General features: G+C 60.6%; 1 protein-coding gene and 2 long non-coding RNA genes across 9 annotated transcripts; 2 read left to right on the plus strand and 1 right to left on the minus strand.

Annotated features, from left to right (window-relative positions):
• The first annotated feature begins 461 nt into the window (after nt 1-461).
• On the plus strand, nt 462-10,035 carry LOC115504740 (SLAM family member 9-like). 7 transcript variants are annotated; one of them, XM_030301854.2, is made up of 6 exons: nt 462-646; nt 5,326-5,724; nt 6,094-6,390; nt 7,764-7,898; nt 8,100-8,185; nt 8,443-10,035. In XM_030301854.2, the coding sequence occupies exons 1-6, from the start codon at nt 574-576 to the stop codon at nt 8,533-8,535; spliced, it is 1,083 nt and encodes a 360-aa protein (XP_030157714.1). In that variant the 5' UTR covers nt 462-573; the 3' UTR covers nt 8,536-10,035. The 7 variants fall into 7 exon arrangements, with proteins under 7 accessions (XP_030157714.1, XP_032447745.1, XP_030157715.1 ...); XM_032591854.1 differs by having other exon boundaries at nt 5,332-5,724; nt 7,764-7,902; XM_030301855.2 differs by having other exon boundaries at nt 463-646; nt 5,332-5,724.
• On the minus strand, nt 1,557-5,399 carry LOC115504743. Its single transcript, XR_003965784.1, has 2 exons — nt 5,309-5,399; nt 1,557-5,124 (listed from the first exon to the last, which is right to left on the minus strand). It is a non-coding gene; the product is annotated as an uncharacterized LOC115504743 (long non-coding RNA).
• A 4,346-nt stretch (nt 10,036-14,381) lies between the features above and the next one.
• Nucleotides 14,382-16,759, plus strand: LOC115504742. Its single transcript, XR_003965783.1, has 2 exons — nt 14,382-14,433; nt 14,676-16,759. It is a non-coding gene; the product is annotated as an uncharacterized LOC115504742 (long non-coding RNA).
• The last annotated feature ends 220 nt before the right edge of the window (nt 16,760-16,979 follow it).

The following is a 16,979-nucleotide window of genomic DNA, read 5'->3' on the forward strand; positions in this document are numbered from 1 at the left end:
CAAAGCGTTTTGTTCTTGTGCTCAGAGCGTCTTCCTTAGACACCCGACAGTTAAGTGCAGAGAAAATCAGAGAGGAGATTTGACTCGTTCAATGGTGTTAAGACAGAGGACAGGCCCAAAGCAGGGGGGTCACTGTGTCCCTGGTACAGTGGTTTGAGCGATTTTGGGCCTGGCCATCGGCTGGCCCTGGGGAACAGGGCTGCCTGGGGGGAGTGTGAACCCAGGGAAACAGGTAAGGGGTCCCAGCAGTGCCGGCTGGGGAGCTGAGATCACCAGGCTGGTCGTGCCCACAGGACGCGGCATCTCCCACACAGCGCCTCACCGAGGGGGAGTTCCTATGTTTATTCCACCATCGTTCCCTGAGGGTCACTGCAGGTCCCAGAGATAAGAGCAAGCATCTGAATGGCTTATCTAAACCAGCCAGCTTGTCCTAGGCAGTTAGCTCCGCCCTTGGGGTGGGAAGAGCCTAAGAGTGTTCTGAGCAGAAGCTCGCCTCTTCTCTTGCCTCTGCCTTCTGGATGTTTCCTCCACGGCCAACTGGGCCCAGACCAAGCCTGAAGGAGGCAGCCTGTGATGGGAGCCCACTCAGAAGACCCCCACCTGTGCTGGGCCTCCCGGCTCCTGGGGTTCAGCAGCCTCGTCCTCAGTGAGTGGCCCGGGCTCCCCGGGTGGGAGGCCGGTGTGCGGGGCAGGGAGGCGGGGGTCCCGTGTGTCTGATGTCTGTGGGGAACAGCCCGAAATACCAACTCTGTCAGGGAGCACGAGGGGGGCATCTGGCTCTGAGCCGGGACCCGCCTGGCACAGGGGAGAGGCTGCCTCTGCAGCTGTGAGGGGAGCAGGGGGCCAACCCAGGGTCCCCGTCGGAGCTGGTCCCACTTCTGGGGCGAGAGGAGGGCACGGAACACAAGGAACCAGGAAGGGAGGGCGGCCTCCGGAATTTGAGGGTGTCTGCGCCCACTTGCTGGAAGGGTGTGGATGGAACAGAGGGCGCTGATAATCAGGGCCCCGGGACAGGGTGAACGGGGTAACAGGAAGGGAAGTAGCAGGTCCCCAAAAGGGAACTGAAAGAAAGACTGTCCTGATGAAACCCAGATACTCCTGTTAGCACTTCCCCCGAGACCATCTGCCTTCGTGAAACAGACGAAATAAAAACAAAGGACAAGACCGAGGTCTCGAGAGCCGTGGATTCCTGGGAATTTCATTTCCTGCAATGTTTTGCTTGAGTGCCCTGGCCTGTCCGAGGAAGGGGGGTACCGGGTTCTAGGAAATTCCCGACTCCGGGGCATCTGTAAACAGGGCGTTTCTCATTAGACATGAGCTTGGCTTATAAGGCTTTGACATCCCTGTTATCCAAATAATTTTGTCAATAAAAAAACGTAGGCTTTCTTTTTCTTTCAATTTAATTGACTGGAGAAATATGTGAAATTACATAGAGTTTCTCCGTAAACATCTGGATTGGAAAATTATGTAGGAAAGAAAGAAAGAAAAAAGGTAGAAAGAAGGAGGAGGAGGAAGGAAGGAAGGGAGGAAATGGAAAATTTTATGTTCACTGTTGAATGTTAAATTTTATCTTCTTTAAATAAAGCCTGGCTGTCTGGATCACAGCCACCTGTGTCCCTGCCGTCTGTCTTTCTGTCCTTCTGTCCTTCCTCTCTGGGATCAGCACCTTCTGCTGATCTGAGAGCTCTCACTGCCTTCCTCCCAGCTTGAGTCGGCTTCCAGCCTCCTGAAGCCCAGGCTCACCGTCCAGCCTGGGGGGCGGGCCCTCCCCTGCAGCCTGAGGGCTGAGCCTCCTCCCTCCCTGGTGCCCTCCTTGCCAGCAGGTGCCCGAGGTCTTGCCCTGCCCCAGGCGGACGGGTACCTGGGTGCCCTTTGCCAGGAGAATAGCTGGGGCGTGAGAGCCCAGGACTGCTGGGAGCCGCTGAGAGTGAGCCCCTGCGCGGGGCAGGGTAGGGCAGGGGGAGAGGTGCAGGCAGCCCCCTGCAGGGGAAGCCGTGGCCTGGGGGAGAGCGAAGCCGGCTCCAGGTCTGTCTCTGCCTTTCATGACCCGGGGTAAGTTCACCCCTGACGGAGCCCCTTCCTCTGTGAAAGGTCCCCTCAAGGCCCTCCCCACTACGACATCCTGAGCCTGGGTGCCCCCATCTGGACAGGACTCTCCTTGGGCTTCTCCAAGGCCTGTGCTCTCTGTCTCCATCCTGTCCTAGCCCCGGGTGCTGACAGGTTCGGACAGCTGAGGACCCTTCAAAACCAGGAGCCTAGGCTTTCCGCCGTCAGTGGCTCAGCCCCCCAGGCCGGAAGGATATTGTCTCTTTGGAGCTCCGCTCACAATCCTTGACCCTCTGCTGTCTCCGTCTCCACTCCTGAGCAGGGTCTTCTAGACCATGTGTGAAGGCCAGCAGCCCCTTCCCCGGTGTTTGCAAACTCTGTGTGCACGGCAGGCTCAGGACACGAGCCACAGCGGTGAACCGACAAGAAGCCGCTAACCCACGGCCCGGCTAGAGCCGTGCAGGCCCGCCTGTGGTCAGCACAAAATGCCACCTCCCTTGTCTCTGCTTCCCTGGTGCCGAGCCCCTCTCACCAACGCTGGGGGCACCGAGACAGTCATTGTTGGCTCAGAATTGCTGGCGAACAGCCCTCGGGGCGGTAGCACAGTGGAGGCTGAATCGCAGTCCCTCCGGGAGCCCAGTGCACCGTCCCCACCCCCACCCCGGTTGCAACAAGGGCTGTTTCTCCGAATTTCATGGAAGTTGCAGCCAACTTTGCCTATTTCCACATCAGCTCAGCCCTGACCGTTTGGCCGGGGAGCTGCCTTTGGGTCTCCCCGGACACTTCATTGGGCCCATTCATTCCTGAGGGAGCCAGCAGGTGTTCACAGCCCAGTCAGAGAAGGATTGGAAGGATCGAGGGCGCACTGGTCCCGGCCATCAGGAAACTCGAAGTGCAATTACCAACATATGCTGCGTTCGCTCAGGTTGATGGTGTTTGCGGCTGCCTGAACAAACATACACGCCCTGGGCATCTGACTCCTGGAGGAGCCTGAGGGGGGGACCCACACCTACCTTCTGCTTCGACCAACTGCACCATCCGTAGGCTAGCTGTGATGAACACACAATATGTTAGAGCCACGAGGAAGCTCGGTGGAGAGAAATGGGGAGATGCCCACACCATGTGGAGCCACAGTATCCGGCCCTCCCTCGTCTCTAGGACTCTGCCCCCCCTGCACAGGTGTGCTCAGTTTCTTCCTGCTGTGGACTTGACAGGGACCATGGAAACCAGCTGCCGTGGACATGTCTCTGAGAGCTTCATAGCTCTGAGCGGAAGGCCCGGGGGGACTTTGGCTCCCGTGGCCGCCTGTGAGGCGGCACCATGGGTGTCTGTCTCCTGGGAGCCCGTCCCTGATCCCCGGAGGAGACCCCGAGAGGGCAGCTGGTGGGGAGCACAGGGCTCCATCCGGGACCTGGGAAGTTCGGGGCGGACCCCAGCTGTGCTTGCCAGGAGCAAGCATCGTCCTGATGGGAACAGCTCACACCTAAGGGAAAGCTCTCGCCTTCTGACACCCTGGCAACGGTTCCCTGAGGGGAGCACGGTCATTGTCTCCGCATCAGAGACTCAAGGAGAAGGCAGGGAGCTGACATGACTGCCCGAGGCCACAGGCTGCAGAGCGCGGAGGACTCCCGCCTCCCAGACCCTGCCCCGGTCCCCACCGCCCTGCTGCAAGGGACCTCCTGGTCTGAGACCCAAGCACAGTCCCTTCCGGTCACATTCACACACCAACACTGCAACCGCAAAAGTTCTAGGAGGCATCCAGACCGAGTACAAAGCACACTTTTGCTTTGGGGCCGAGGTTTTTCCGCAAGACATAAAACCAATAAGCCTTTCAAGTAACGGGTACATCCAGCTTCCTGAGGCTGAGAGCAGGGCCAGAGTCCCCAGACAGAGGTGACGTGCACGTTGGAGAAGAGTTACGTTATGTGTGTTAGAAAACAGGCCGATTCTCTTACGACAGGTGCGGCGGCTCCTCTAAAGTAATGGGACACAACAAGGCAAGGGCACAAGCAGCTCCAAACCGCAATGGGACGCAGCAGCGGGCACGTGGGGACAGGGACCTGCCGTCCGGGCCGGGCAGCGTCAGGCGGGATGCAGCCGCCTGCCGTCGTAATGAGGGAGTTAGTGAGGACATCATTGCGTAGAAGGATCTGGAATCTTCTACAAGCACTACTGGCCCGAGCCCTTCTCTGGGTTCTCTGCTTCCTGGGAGAGCGAGGAACGATGTGAACACAGCGAGGGGGCAGGCACCGCGTGAGGACAGCTCACGGACCTGGAGAGGGGTCTGGGGCCCTGGCAGGCAGCGGTCCCCCAGGCGGTCCTGCCCTGCTGCAGGGGACACATGGGTCTTCCTTTCAGGACAAGGTCGTTCTTTGCCCGTCCCCTTCTTTCCTATCCCGGTCTCCAGAAGGACCCAGGGTATCAGGTCCCCTGGGCTGTGCCGCATGGGGCATTTTGGGGTCTGGAGGGGCGGCCCGGAGGCCCTTGCCTTCTGGTCACGGCTCTGCAAGAGGGGACTGAGGAAGGACGTTGAGGGTGTCTCGGGGACCGGCTGGGGAAGCGTGGTCTTCGTGGCAGGCACAGCAGAGCTCACCTACCCATCATATCTTCTCCCACATTTTCCAGTTCTGGGTAGGTAGCCAGGGCCCTGCGACTAGATGGCCAAACCCATGAGCAGAGATCACGCCGCTTCTGGAGGGAGAGAAACCCCCACGGGCGATTCCCCTGCGTGCCTTCCCTGCTGTGGCCCCGAGGGGTGCAGCCACCAGGCCGTGATGCCTCTACCTTGTGTGACAGGACCCCCCTCAGTCTCAGAATCTCCCCTTGTCTCAGCCCCTGAGCGACTGGAGTGCGGGTTCCCGTAGCACAGCCTCCCTGAGCCTGACCTTGGGCCACTCCGCTCCAGAGCAAGTCACGGGGCGCGGCCCCCACTCCAGGGCCGGGGCTCCCACAGCGTGTGGGCAGCCCCGGTGGAAGCTGCCTCCTACGCTGGGCACTTGGCGTCGGCCCAGATGTGCTCGGGGCTCTCGATCCGTGATGTCGTCACGTCCAGACTCTCAGAGTTAGGCGGCGAGGACACTGCGGGACAGCAGGTCAGGACCGGGTTCAAGGGGACGCCCCACGAGGACCAGGACCTGATTCCAGCACGACTCCAATTCTTGCTCGGTCCCGCCTCCCGGGGTCAAGGGAGTCTACTGGGCGGATTTCATGAGCGCCATGGGTTCTAGGGTTTTCTCCTTATTCTCAATGACAAAACACTCACCGTGTCTGTTTCCAATGCCCTAGGCGCCTTCAGCACTGTGGTCAACGGTTCTGGAGCTCATGGATCTCACATGGAGGATTCTGGAAACGTGGTTTCTGTGAAGGGAACTCAAGGAAGTTCTGTGTCGTTTGTTGTGACCCCAAGTCCAGAATCACTTCCAGGAGTCAAGCTGGAGAAGATTTCTTGGGCCATTAAAAACAAGTCCGTCTACCTAATCCTCCTGCACGTGTCTCCTGGGGAAGATGTTCCAACATGGGTCAACTTCCAGGACAAGTTCGAGAAGAGGGTCCATGTGCTCAACACCACCACCCTGAGGATTGACAACCTGACCCTTGAGGACAGTGGGCAGTACTGGGCTCGAGTCTCCTTAACAGGAGGAAGAGAAACGAACCGGTATTTCCACCTCACTGTCTACGGTAGGTGGTGGCTCCTCCCCCAATCCACAAATACCCACTTCTTTTGTCCCTGGGAGTGTCCCTGGCCCCCCTCGCAGGACCCCTTCCAGACCCCAGACCTGAGGCTCTGGCTTCTCCCTTGACACTGGACGCAGTGTGTTCACCACAAGTCGAGGCAGAGCTGAGATCACGCCTGAGGCTTCACGCAGTGGCTCCCGTCCTCACGGCCACTCGCTGTATATTTGGGTCAAGTCTGTCTTATCTGTAAAGTGGATTCATCATCCTTGGGGGGAGGATGCCAGGGCGACAGTGAGATTCCGCCCGAGAAAGCATGAGGCGTGATGCTTCCCACTCACGTGACCCCGTGTCCTCTTGTCCCTCGGGCCCCAGAACCCGTGCCCCGCCCCCAGATCCTGGACAAGACTCCATCCGTCACACCAGACTGGTGCAATGTCACCCTGGAGTGCCACGCCCCGGGACCCAGAGAGGACGTGAATGTGTCCTGGGAGAGCAAGGGCCTGCCCAGGGAGCTGGAGCAGGGAGGGGTCCCAGGACCGGCCCCCAACCCCTGGACCCTGGCTCTGAAGCTGCCCCTGAGCCAGCCCAGCCCCAGCATCACCTGCGTGGTCAGCAACCCGGGGGACCGGAAAACTGCCACCCGGGACCTTGGGGAAGTCTGTGGCCACGGTGAGTGCATCCTGTCAGAGGGGAGGGGACTCCCGGGGCTCAGGTCCCCCTGGGTGAGGGTTCCGGGCTCTGTCCCCCATGTTTAGGTCACCTCCTGCCACCCGTCACCCGTCCAGGAGGCTGGCAGGCACACCCCGCTTGCTTCTGCCTTTCGGTGTCTCTCTCCGGCTCCTCTGCAGCCCTCACCCCTGCTGGTCCAGGCAGCCCCCTCGGGTACCTCACCCCTGCCTCATCCTTCAGTCCTTGTGTGTCCCGGGAGGTCTCCGGCAAGCGAGGGGGGAGGGTCAGTGGTCGGTGCCACCTGAGGGAGGCCGAGCCAGCCGCGGCCTGCAGGGTTCAGGCGTCGGGGCTCGTGTGCCCGTCTCCGGTCTCGGGGACACGCTTCCCGCCCCAGTGCTCGCCTGGATTCCCGGATGCGTCCTGGGCTCCCCAGGTTTCAGCCTCTGGCCAGGCTGCTCCTTCTTCCCCCAGACCTTCCAGTCCCGCGTCCTCCCCTTCCGCACTTTCTCCCGTCCAGGGACCCCTTGCCTGCAGCTGCCCCACCGTGGGTGACCCCTGCCGGCCCACAGGAGCCCCCGCTGGGGACCCGTCCAGCAGGCACTGACCTCGAGCGGGGCTCCTCACCTGGTTTGCTCAGGGCCCTGCAGGAGCCCCCGCTGAGCCGCCGCCCTCACCCCTGGCCTCCTCTCAGGAGCACAGACCGCCCCCCCCTCCCGCCGCCACCCAGAGTTGATGCTGTGGCCGAGGATCAGTGTCTCGTGCGGCCTGCTCACCTGGAGGGAAGGGCCGCGGCTGCCTCTGCTCTGCCTTCCTGTCCCGCCTCGGCCTCCCCACCTGACTTGCTCACCGTCAGCGTGTCCCCGAGTGAGCAGCGGCCGGCTTCCCCGTGTGCCGCCTCGTCCCTCCACCCCATCGTCCCCCTGCTGCCTCAGCATCCCTGAGTCCCCGGGGAAGCTCGTCCCTCAGTGACCCCTACCCCTCTGGAGGAGCCTCCTGCCTCCCGCTCACCCTCCTCCCTCCGGCCCCTCCCTCAACTCAGTCCGGCCCGCCCCTCCTCCGGGAAGCCCTCCCTGGAGACCCTGCACCGGCTGTGAACCTCTAGTGCACCGCCATGGCCCTGGCTGGCTGCCTTCGGCCTTTTCCCAGCCCTCCCCCCGCGGCTGAGCCGCTCAAGCGCCTGGACCCTGTCCTGTCCCTCTCGGCACCCCGGCCCCAAGCGGGGGCCCGGTGCTGGTCGAGCGACAGGACCTGCCGTGTTCCCCCCCTCTCCGGCCGAGACGGGGTCCCTTCACACGTCTCCACGTGCCTGGCAACGGGCATGTGACGTTGTCTCTTGTCTCATCCTTCTTCACTGTCCGGTGGGGGGCAAACAGGTCCGCACGGGCCGGACGCGTCTGCCCACCTGCCAGCTATCCTGGGGGCTCTTGGGGTCGTGCTGCTAATCCTCGGAGCTGGACTGTCCCTCCGGTGCTCACGCGGGAGGAAGCAGAGCTTGGAGCCTGGGAGAGGCAGGTGCACTTGTCCTTCCCGCGCCCACGTGCCTCCCCCCGCCCCCCACTGACCCTCAGCTCCCTTCCCCTGCACCTTGCCGCCCGGGCGTGCCCCCGCAGAAGGCTGGTGGGTGTGGGCGTGACCGAGGGGGGCATGGTGGGGGAGGGTACAGGTTTCCAAGGCGCAATTCAAGCTCCATCCGTGGGACTCTCGTGCAGGGTCGCAGGAAGAGCACAGGGGCCGTTTTGGTGGCGTCCATTATGCAGAGCTGAGCCAGCAGACTTCCAGGGAGAGCAGGGACCAGGTGAGGCCGGGCGAGGCGGTCAGCCCGGGTTCTCCCGCGTCCCGGTGCCTGGGTGTGAGTTTGCCAAACCCAGGGGTCAGCCGTTTCTGGCCTCGTTGCCTCTGCATCCCTCTCCAGACAGTGCAGAGTTAACACGGGGTCCGTGCGGTGCTGGGGGCTCTGGGGGGAGGTCACGTGAGCGGCATCGCATCTGTGTGGGTCCCTCTGGGGCCTCCGTGTCCCTCGGCTGTGGCAGGAACCCTCTGTCTGCGTTCCAGGGTTCGGGGGAACCACATCTCGAACAGGAGACACCGCTCACGACAGTCTACAGTGAGGTCCGCCACCCAGGCCAGGGCTTGAGGGCGATTTAACTGGAAGGAGCAGGGAATCCAGCCTCCCCCCGACACCTCTGTTGCGCGCCTGATGCCTGCGGCCCTGGTCCTGCCCCCTCCCCCTCTGACTGCTCTCAGCAGGGACCGGATTCATCCACCCTCCGTGAATCTCTATGCGGACACGTCGTGCCCAAGTTGAGCAGAAGACACACATCGCGGCGGATCGAGCGGGACCTTCGTCGTCGAACGAGTCCAAAGCTGTGGTCCGGTTCCGCTCAGCCTCAGCCCCTTTGGCGACCGTCAACGGAGCCCACTCTCCCCACGTCTGTGCCCCGTCCGTCGTCCTGTCCGGACCCTGGGCCTCTGGGACCCGTCGACCTGAAGCCTCAACTTCCAGCCTCGACCGGTTCACCACCAGCCGGCTCAGTCTGTGCTTGAGAGCTGTGTAAAGAGAATACAAAGTCGCACTAGCCAGGGCTTGCTGAGTCCTGGCCCCGTGACGCGCACTGATCTCGTCAGCCTCCTCGTTCGTCACTCACTGGGCCCTCGAGACGCTGTGTGAGCTGGGTGTCCTTGTGCCCACTTTGCAGACGAGGAGCAGGAGGCCAGAAAGGCTGAGTCTCAAGGCCGCACAGCTGGGGGAGCCCGAGCCGCACCGCAGCCAGGGCCTGTGTCCCAGCCGTCGTCTGGTTTCCCGCGTCCTGGGAAACCTCCTCCCTTCTGTGCGGACGTGCTGGCACCTGGCACGGCTCCTGTTTCTCAGGAAAAAGCAGAAGTTTCTAGTTCCTACTAGTTAGCTGTCAACTGACTAGTTATTAAAACCTGCCTCTGTCCCACAAGGCCACAAGGGCACTGTACACACCCCAATCCTGATGGGGCTCCCTGGCACCGGGGACCACCCCCTCTTCATCCCCTTGTGCACGACCACATGCCCCACCTGCCCCCGCACACCTGCTCAGGGCCTCCGTGACCGCCCCCGGCCTGGAGCACAAACTGTTACATGTCTGTTCCATCCTGCTGGTACAATGGCCCGTCAGTCCCCTCCCCGTTGGCCTCTATCCTGCCCTCTTGGCAAACTCGCTTACTAGTCTGGGGGATTTTCTGTAGATTCCTGGGATTTTCTACGTAGACAAACATAAGTAATGTCTGTGATCAAGACAGCTTTTGTTTTCCCCTTTCCAATCTATATCTCACTTTATTTCTTTCTCTTGCCTTAGTGCATCTGATGAGACTTTCCCTAGATGCTGCAGAGGAGCGGTGAGCACAAGCACCGTTGGCTCGTTCCCAACATTAAGGGAAAGCATCCAGTTTTCCGCCTTCGACGGTGATGTTCGCTGTCGGCTTTTCTGTCAATATGTTCTATCACATGACTCAGTTTCATTTTCTCTACCTTCGTTTTTCTTATTTCCTCTCTTCCACTTGCTTTGCATTTGTTTCGCTCTTATTTGTATAGGTTTGTAAGATAAATGCTTAAATTATAAATTTGGAGCATTTCTCCTTTGGTAAACTATGCTTTGAATCATGTTCATTTCCTTCTAAGCACCTTGTTCGCGTCTTTTCCCACGTTTTGATGTCTTGTATGTTCGTTTCCGCTCCCTTCAAATGTTGAGACATTTCCCTTCAGGCGCCGTCTTTGACATTTGGGCTACGGAGACTTGTTTCGTTTCCTCCGTAAGTGTTTGGAAATTTCCCGTCATCTTTCTGTTATTAAGTTCTACCCGAGGTCTGTCCCAGTCGGAGAAAACCCATTATTTCAGGACGCGAAAAGTCGTTGACGTTTGTGTTCTGGCCCAGGGTGGGACGCTGTCTTGGGGGCTGAGAGGGCTCTGCAGGCTGCTGGTGGGGCCGAGTGTTCCTCAGACATCGGCCGGGTCCGGCTGGTTCGTGGTCGTGTTCAGCGTCGCGTGTCCTTGCTGACTGTCCGCCTCTCGCCGCGCCGCCGGGACGGGAGTGCTGGGCCCTCTGGCCGCGATGGTGGACGCACCTGTCCCTCCTTTCAGTTCTGCCATTTTGCCACGTGTATTTGGTGCCGTGGCACCACGTGCCGTCTTCAGGCGGGCACACGTGGGGGGTCCTCGTCACGTCTTGCTGAACTGACCTCCGTCATTGTCCGCTATTCTCCTTTGCCCCTGGTAACTTCCCGGGCTCTGAAGTCTTCTTTCTCTGATATTATTTAGCCTTTCTACGTTTCTTTGGATTCGCGTTTGTGCGATCTGGTGGTTCATTTTATACGTCACCCGGCTGGGCCACAGTGCCGAGAATTGCGGTCAAGGATCGTTCTCGATGTTTCCGCGAGGACGTGTGGGATGAGATAAACTGAAAAGGATAAACTCTGAGTAGAGCAGGCTGCCCTCCACAACGTGGGTGAGCCGCATCTCATCGGGTGAAGGCCTGGAAGCTGCCAAGTCTGACCTCCCCCGAGGAGGAAAGATTTCTGCAGCGGACGGTCAGGGGACGAGACCTCCAGCACTGGCTCCTCCCTGTGTGTCCAGGCTGATGACATTTGGCCTGAACCTCAACAGCAGACCTTCCCTTGTCTCAGCCTGGCTCCCCCACCCTGCAGGCTCCAGGCCCGCCAGCCTCTCTGAGAATGTGAGCCAAACCTGTACGATGAATCTCTCTAGACTTGCAAGCGTCCCGTTAACTCTGTTTCCCTGGAGAACCCGGACTGACGCCACGGCATGCCTGTTCCTATCCTCTGACTGTGAACCCAGCTCTGTCGAGCCAGACGGGAAGTGTGGTCGCAGAGGGAGCCGACCCCCAGCCGTGCGTGCAGCTGCCCGTCTGCCCCCGGCCGAGGCGCCCCCTGGCCATGCCCTGCCTGTCCTGCTGCTACCCCGTCCCGGCGCCCACACTGAAGGCCCCACACCAATCTCTCTCCCCGCCGCGCACTCGGGCCTTTGGTTCTCCCGGCGGCTGATTTTCCTGAGATCCTCTCCCTCGCCCTCTTTTCTCCCACTCTGACTGACCGTCCCAGCGAGAGTCACGGTTCCCTTGTCCCGGGCGTCCGCCCAGCCTGAGGGGACTCCCGGGGGACCTTCTGTCCCGGCGGGACCGCGGCCGCTGCGTGAAAACCGCGCCCCGGAACTGGAGGAAGAGGGCGGAGGGGTGAGGGGAGGGAGCCTCGAGGTCACGAGGGGACGGTCCCGCCCCGCCTGCTCCTGCTCAGCTGTGGGACAAGGAGAACGGAGGCGATGGTGTTGCCCCTGCTCGCGGGGGAGGACGTTCCTGGGCCGAGCGTTTTAGAAAACGCTGCCGCGAACGGTCAAGGGGGCGGCCGCGACAGGGGGAGGCAGACGAACAGGAACGCACGTGGAGCCGGGAGCCGGGGTCCGGCTCCCTCCGCCTGCCCGAAGCCACAGGCCGCCGAGGAAGGCTGGAGGACGCTAGAGGTGCAGAGGCCCCGAGAAGGCGTCGGACACGTGGCCTCCGGGGGTGCGGCTCCGACCGTCCAGCTACGGGGCTGCAGGGCGGGAAGTGAGCGGCTCCGTGACGCAGGAGGCGAAACCTGGGTGGAGGAGCCCTGGGATGCTCAGTTGACCTCTTTCCCTCCTCCCGCGTCCCCATCCAGGGTGGAGGGGACAGGGCCCCGGTCCCGGCCGGGGCCGCCCAGCGCCAGGGTCCTGGCGCCTCGACTCCCTCTGCCCTCTCCCCCCTTCCCACCTGCCACACGGGCGGGCTTTAATGGGATAGACCGGATGGTGGGTCCCAGTCAACTCTCCCCCGGGAGCGTCTCTACGAGGCTAACGTTCCTGCCTCCCTTACTTCTTCTGCAAACAGCGACCAGATCGAGCTCGGGTGCGGATCTGTCTCCTGGGTGTGCTTCCCTTCCACACCCGGTCCCCGCGCGGCTGGCAGATGCTGCTCGTGCGCGGGGACGTCCTTAGCTTCCGCGTCGTTTGTCCCCCCCTGCACCGTAGGCGATCGGAGGGCAGAAGCCTCACCTCGCCCTCCGCCACATCCCCCGTCCCTCCTACAGAGAAGCGGTTGAGTACCTGCGGCTGGAAGGTGGCGAACATTTGCCCCGAGAGAATCTGTCCCTCGTCTGGGCTTGTCCGGGAGCGCCCCGGCCCCCACGTCAGCTCCCCCGAAGTTGAGTGTCGTTGTCCCTGCGGACAAGCTACTCAGAGCTGCCCGCTCGGCTCTGCAAAGGGCACCCGCCGGGGTCTCCTAGGAGCAGACCTGCTCGGGGTGCATCCGGCCGTGGGAACGCGGCTTCTGCTGCTCGGGCCAAGTCTCAGTCCGTCTCCCGTCATGCGGACCCACCACGGGCGTCCGGCCTGTGTCGCGAGCAAGTGAGAAGGACGTAGCGGGTACCCTGGGGCCCTGGGCCGCAGCAAAGCACCAGGACGTGGACCGTAAGTCTCCTGAAAACCAAGGTTCCTCACATTCTGTTACAGGTTCTAGGGGTCCAGTCACTTAGGGAACGTCAGCACATCCCTCCAGGCGAAAGCAAACTGTGTCACTTTTTGCCCCTTCATAGGGAAGGAGACACCAGGCTTTCTAAGGGTTTGTGACTCTGACGAGCATGTCACAACGGGTGTGCAACGTCACTCCACTCACACATCACACCCACTTGGAAGACAAGGTTCTCCGGCTGGGGCTACAATGTATGTGGCCCTGCGATCGGCCCTGTGGTGTTGGAGACACGGGGCTTTGACGTGATCTTGAGACCCGACCCTTCTTGACAGAAGAAAACTCAGAGGTTCCTCTGGGGTGAAGAGAACCACTATTTCCGTGGAAAGCACCACTCCTCCCACGGAGAGGGTACTGGACTCAAGTAGGCACTTAGCGCCAGACCATGGGCCACACCAAATGACCACGTAACCCGATGACGCCCCTCAGCCGCGTGTTTTCTGAGCCACGAGACCACACCAGCGGGTGCGTCTGGTCACATTGCGAGTGGAGCTTGCACACGAGAGCAGGCTCCAGCAGGACCCTTGCAGCCCCATGTGCCTGCCCTGCTGCTCAGACCGGGTCTGTTGGTGGAGCCAGGGCAGAGGACAAACGCAGATCCACGCGGCCTGTGTCCCCACGTGGTTAAACGCTCAACACAGCAAGCTCCATTCTGCCGTGAAGTCCGGTCCTCTGAGCACACTTGGAGCTTGCTGTGTTGAGCGTCAGGTCACTTATGAAGCAACAAGTCACTTATGAAGCTGTCGGCCGGACAGTGGTGTTGACCCCTCGGAGCCACGACTCCTTCCGAAATCAGAGACATCCCTGGGAGGGGAAGGAGGCCTGTGGCCAGCCCTGGGCTGCTGGGGGCCTCCCACCTGCTTCCCCTGATGCAACAGAGTCTCCTGAAGACTGAAGGCCACTGGGGGGAGCCGCCCCCAGGCCAGGGGACACCTGGTCCCGTGAGCAGCAGACGCGGGGCCGTGCCAAGGACCGAAGGCACACCACAGTGTGATTCGGAGGAGAGGGGGGCGGGTTAGAGAAAGGCTGCAAGGTCCGTATGAGAGACCGTGTCTCAGTTAATTTTTTTTTTAAGTTTATTTATTTCTTTAGAGAGATTGAGAGCGTGAGCAGGAAAGGGGCAGAGAAAGAATCCCAAGCAAGCCCTGTGCTGTCGGCACTGAGCCGGACGCGGGGTTCAAACCCACGAACAGTGAGACCGGGCCCTGAGCTGAAATCAAGAGTCGGGCACTTAGCCGACCAAGCCGCCCAGGCACCCCCATGTCTGGGTTGCAAGTTGTTAGGTTTCTTTTTAAATTTTTTTTTTAACGTTTATTTATTTTTGAGAAAGAGAGAGACAGAGCATGAACGGGGGAGGGGCAGAGAGAGAGGGAGACACAGAATCTGAAACAGGCTCCAGGCTCCGAGCTGTCAGTACAGAGCCCGACGCGGGGCTCGAACCCACGAACCGCGAGATCATGACCTGAGCCGAAGTCGGCCGCTCAACCGACTGAGCCACCCAGGCGCCACAAAAGTTGTTAGGTTTCTGGGGCGCCTGGGTGGCGCAGTCGGTTAAGCGTCCGACTTCAGCCAGGTCACGATCTCGCGGTCCGTGAGTTCGAGCCCCGCGTCGGGCTCTGGGCTGACGGCTCAGAGCCTGGAGCCTGTTTCCGATTCTGTGTCTCCCTCTCTCTCTGCCCCTCCCCCGTTCATGCTCTGTCTCTCTCTGTCCCAAAAATAAATAAACGTTGAAAAAAAAAAAATTAAAAAAAAAAAGTTGTTAGGTTTCTGACCACACATCAACCACAGGGCAGGAGAGGCCTCCACACACGCAGAGGTCAGAGGGATTTGCTTACTGAAGACTGACAAAAAGTCACACAGCTTTGTGTAAGAATCTGCAAGGGAGTCTGACGGAGGAGTCCCGGACCTCACCAGACGGGCCTCCAAATTACTGTTCTCGGGGCAGCTGTTTGAGGAGGAAGAAAGGTTGGTGGTAATTCGTCGATGGCTGGGTTGGGTGGGGACATCGGTGGGGTTCAGGGACCGGGGCGGGGCGGGGAGGGGGGCACCGCGGGTACGTTGAGCTCCTGAAGTTACATTTGTGCGGAGCAGCCTTCTGAGGGAAGGACGGACAGCGTCCACCTCCGGGCCCGGAAGGGGCCTCAGACCCACTGTGTAAGGGGCGCCGTCCGATACAATGGCCGCTCACTCATCTCCGTGTAGGCGGGCTGGGGCAGGGAGCTGTCACGGGACGGAGCACTGGTCTCAGCGCCTGGGAGTCATGGGGTATGTGGAGTAGATTCGGACAACCCGAGCCCTGCCTGCAGCCGGGAAGGCGGAAAGTCCCTAACGGCTTGTTTTAAGTCAAGGCAAAAGAGGGTGTTGTTATTAACACCGACACCGGAAGCAGACCCCACCTGGGAGTCCAGGAATCCAAGCCAGGAAACGGGGTGTCTGAGTGAGGGGTAGTTTCAGACCGACCGGTAAAAGACCTTAGTCGATAAACTCTTCTCCCCCTGAAAGGGGAAAAGCATCTACCAAAGGGCGCCCTCTGCCGGTGCACGGGCTGTGATCCCAGGGGTGGCCCTGACCTTCCGCAGGCAGGCCGTGTGAGCGACCAGCTCTAAGGGTTGGATCAAATGACAGTTGCACACGTCACAGCTTGAACCCCCAGCCCCTCCTGTGGGTACAGGGAGACCCCGCCGGGCTGGGTTGGACAGATAAAGCCGTATTTGACAAGCCGGCGCCCCTCAGGGCCAGAGCCATAAGGGACCACAAAGTTACAGGACCGTGGCAGGTGCCCAGAGAAGAGTTCTGCACCGCCCTTGGAGAGAGGACAGAGTGCGAGATCCCACAGGACAGGGCAGCCCCGTGTCACAGGTGAACATGGTGGTCGGTCGTCCCCTCTCCCCCCTCGGGAGACAGAATGTGCAAGGACCTATAGGACTCCTCCACGATGACGTGATGGGACGGAGAGAATGGCGTCCACCAGGACTGCAGAGGTTGAAGAAGGCTGAGCGGCCGGAGGAGGAGACAAGCAGTCAGAGTGCGGAGGCTGGACCGCCCGTGAGGAGGGCCACTTGTCGGGCGGGGTCGCCCTGGCACCGAGGCGGTCAGGCACGCGGGCAGCCCCCCTCCCCCCCTGCCCTGCCGCGGCCTCCAGATGCCGCTGGGGTCACCGCACCAGCTGGTGGATTAGCCCAGGCGAGCACTTCTGCGGGGTGCACACGGGGCACCCGTGCAACGCGCGTACCTGGGGTCCGCAGCGGAGAAGCCACGGGCAGGACAGCGAGGCTGCGGACCTCAAACATTACCGGTCTGACGGCCTGTGGTCGTCTCGGGCTGTGAAAGAGGGATTCAGGCCAAGTTCAATCAAGTTCACGTCTGCGTTACATTGAAGATGACGTTCCAAGAGGCGCTGGAGGAGATAAACTCCCGGCATTGGTTTTTCAGTGTCACACGTGTCATTCATCGGGGTGCGAGGGCTTTTATGTTGGAGAGGAGCTCAAAAGGCGCCTGCTTACCATCCCCCCTCCCCTGCAGCCAAGCCTTCAGCGGGGACTGAGCTGACGTCCTCCCTCCTCCCTCCATGGCCGCTCCTCCCCGCTGGGGACATGACCCCAGACAGACCGGCTCCTCAGGAACCACATATGGGAATGGAATCAAATTTCCCAGAACCTCGTAAACAACCACTTCTCTGTCTCTCCTCACCCAGAGTTCGTGACTCTGCCCAGCAAGCATCTCCCTTGGTCTTTTCTCCTTAGTTTGAATTTGACTCTGTCCAGAAGAATCTCGGTTTCTCCCTCAGAGGCTTTGTCACAGAACCTGTCCGCCTTGCCTCAGTCCACTTGTCATACGTCCCCAGGCCTGAACACCCTCTACAAGTCAAGTCTTGTGTGGCCAGTTGGGATGGGGGACGAGGGGGGGTACGGATGGTGGAGAAGAGAGGAGGCCTTTCCCTGCACAAATTCCTTTTTGCCAGAGACAGCAAGCTGACTTCCTAAAACATGCTCAAATTCACGGATCATCACCGAAATAAGAAATGAAAGAGAGGGGCACCTGGGGGGCTCAGTCGGTTGATCATCCGA

This window comes from Lynx canadensis, chromosome F1 (assembly GCF_007474595.2).
Source record: "Lynx canadensis isolate LIC74 chromosome F1, mLynCan4.pri.v2, whole genome shotgun sequence".
Taxonomy (NCBI): Eukaryota; Metazoa; Chordata; class Mammalia; order Carnivora; family Felidae; genus Lynx; species Lynx canadensis.

Coding starts and splice junctions, on each gene's coding strand:
- LOC115504740 (XM_030301852.1), top strand. CDS start 4,491: ATGGGGCATTTTGGGGTCTGGAGGGGCGGCCCGGAGGCCCTTGCCTTC. Junction 6,391..7,763: donor TGGGGAAGTCTGTGGCCACG/GTGAGTGCATCC, acceptor GGGGGCAAACAG/GTCCGCACGGGCCGGACGCG. Junction 7,899..8,099: donor GAGCTTGGAGCCTGGGAGAG/GCAGGTGCACTT, acceptor ACTCTCGTGCAG/GGTCGCAGGAAGAGCACAGG.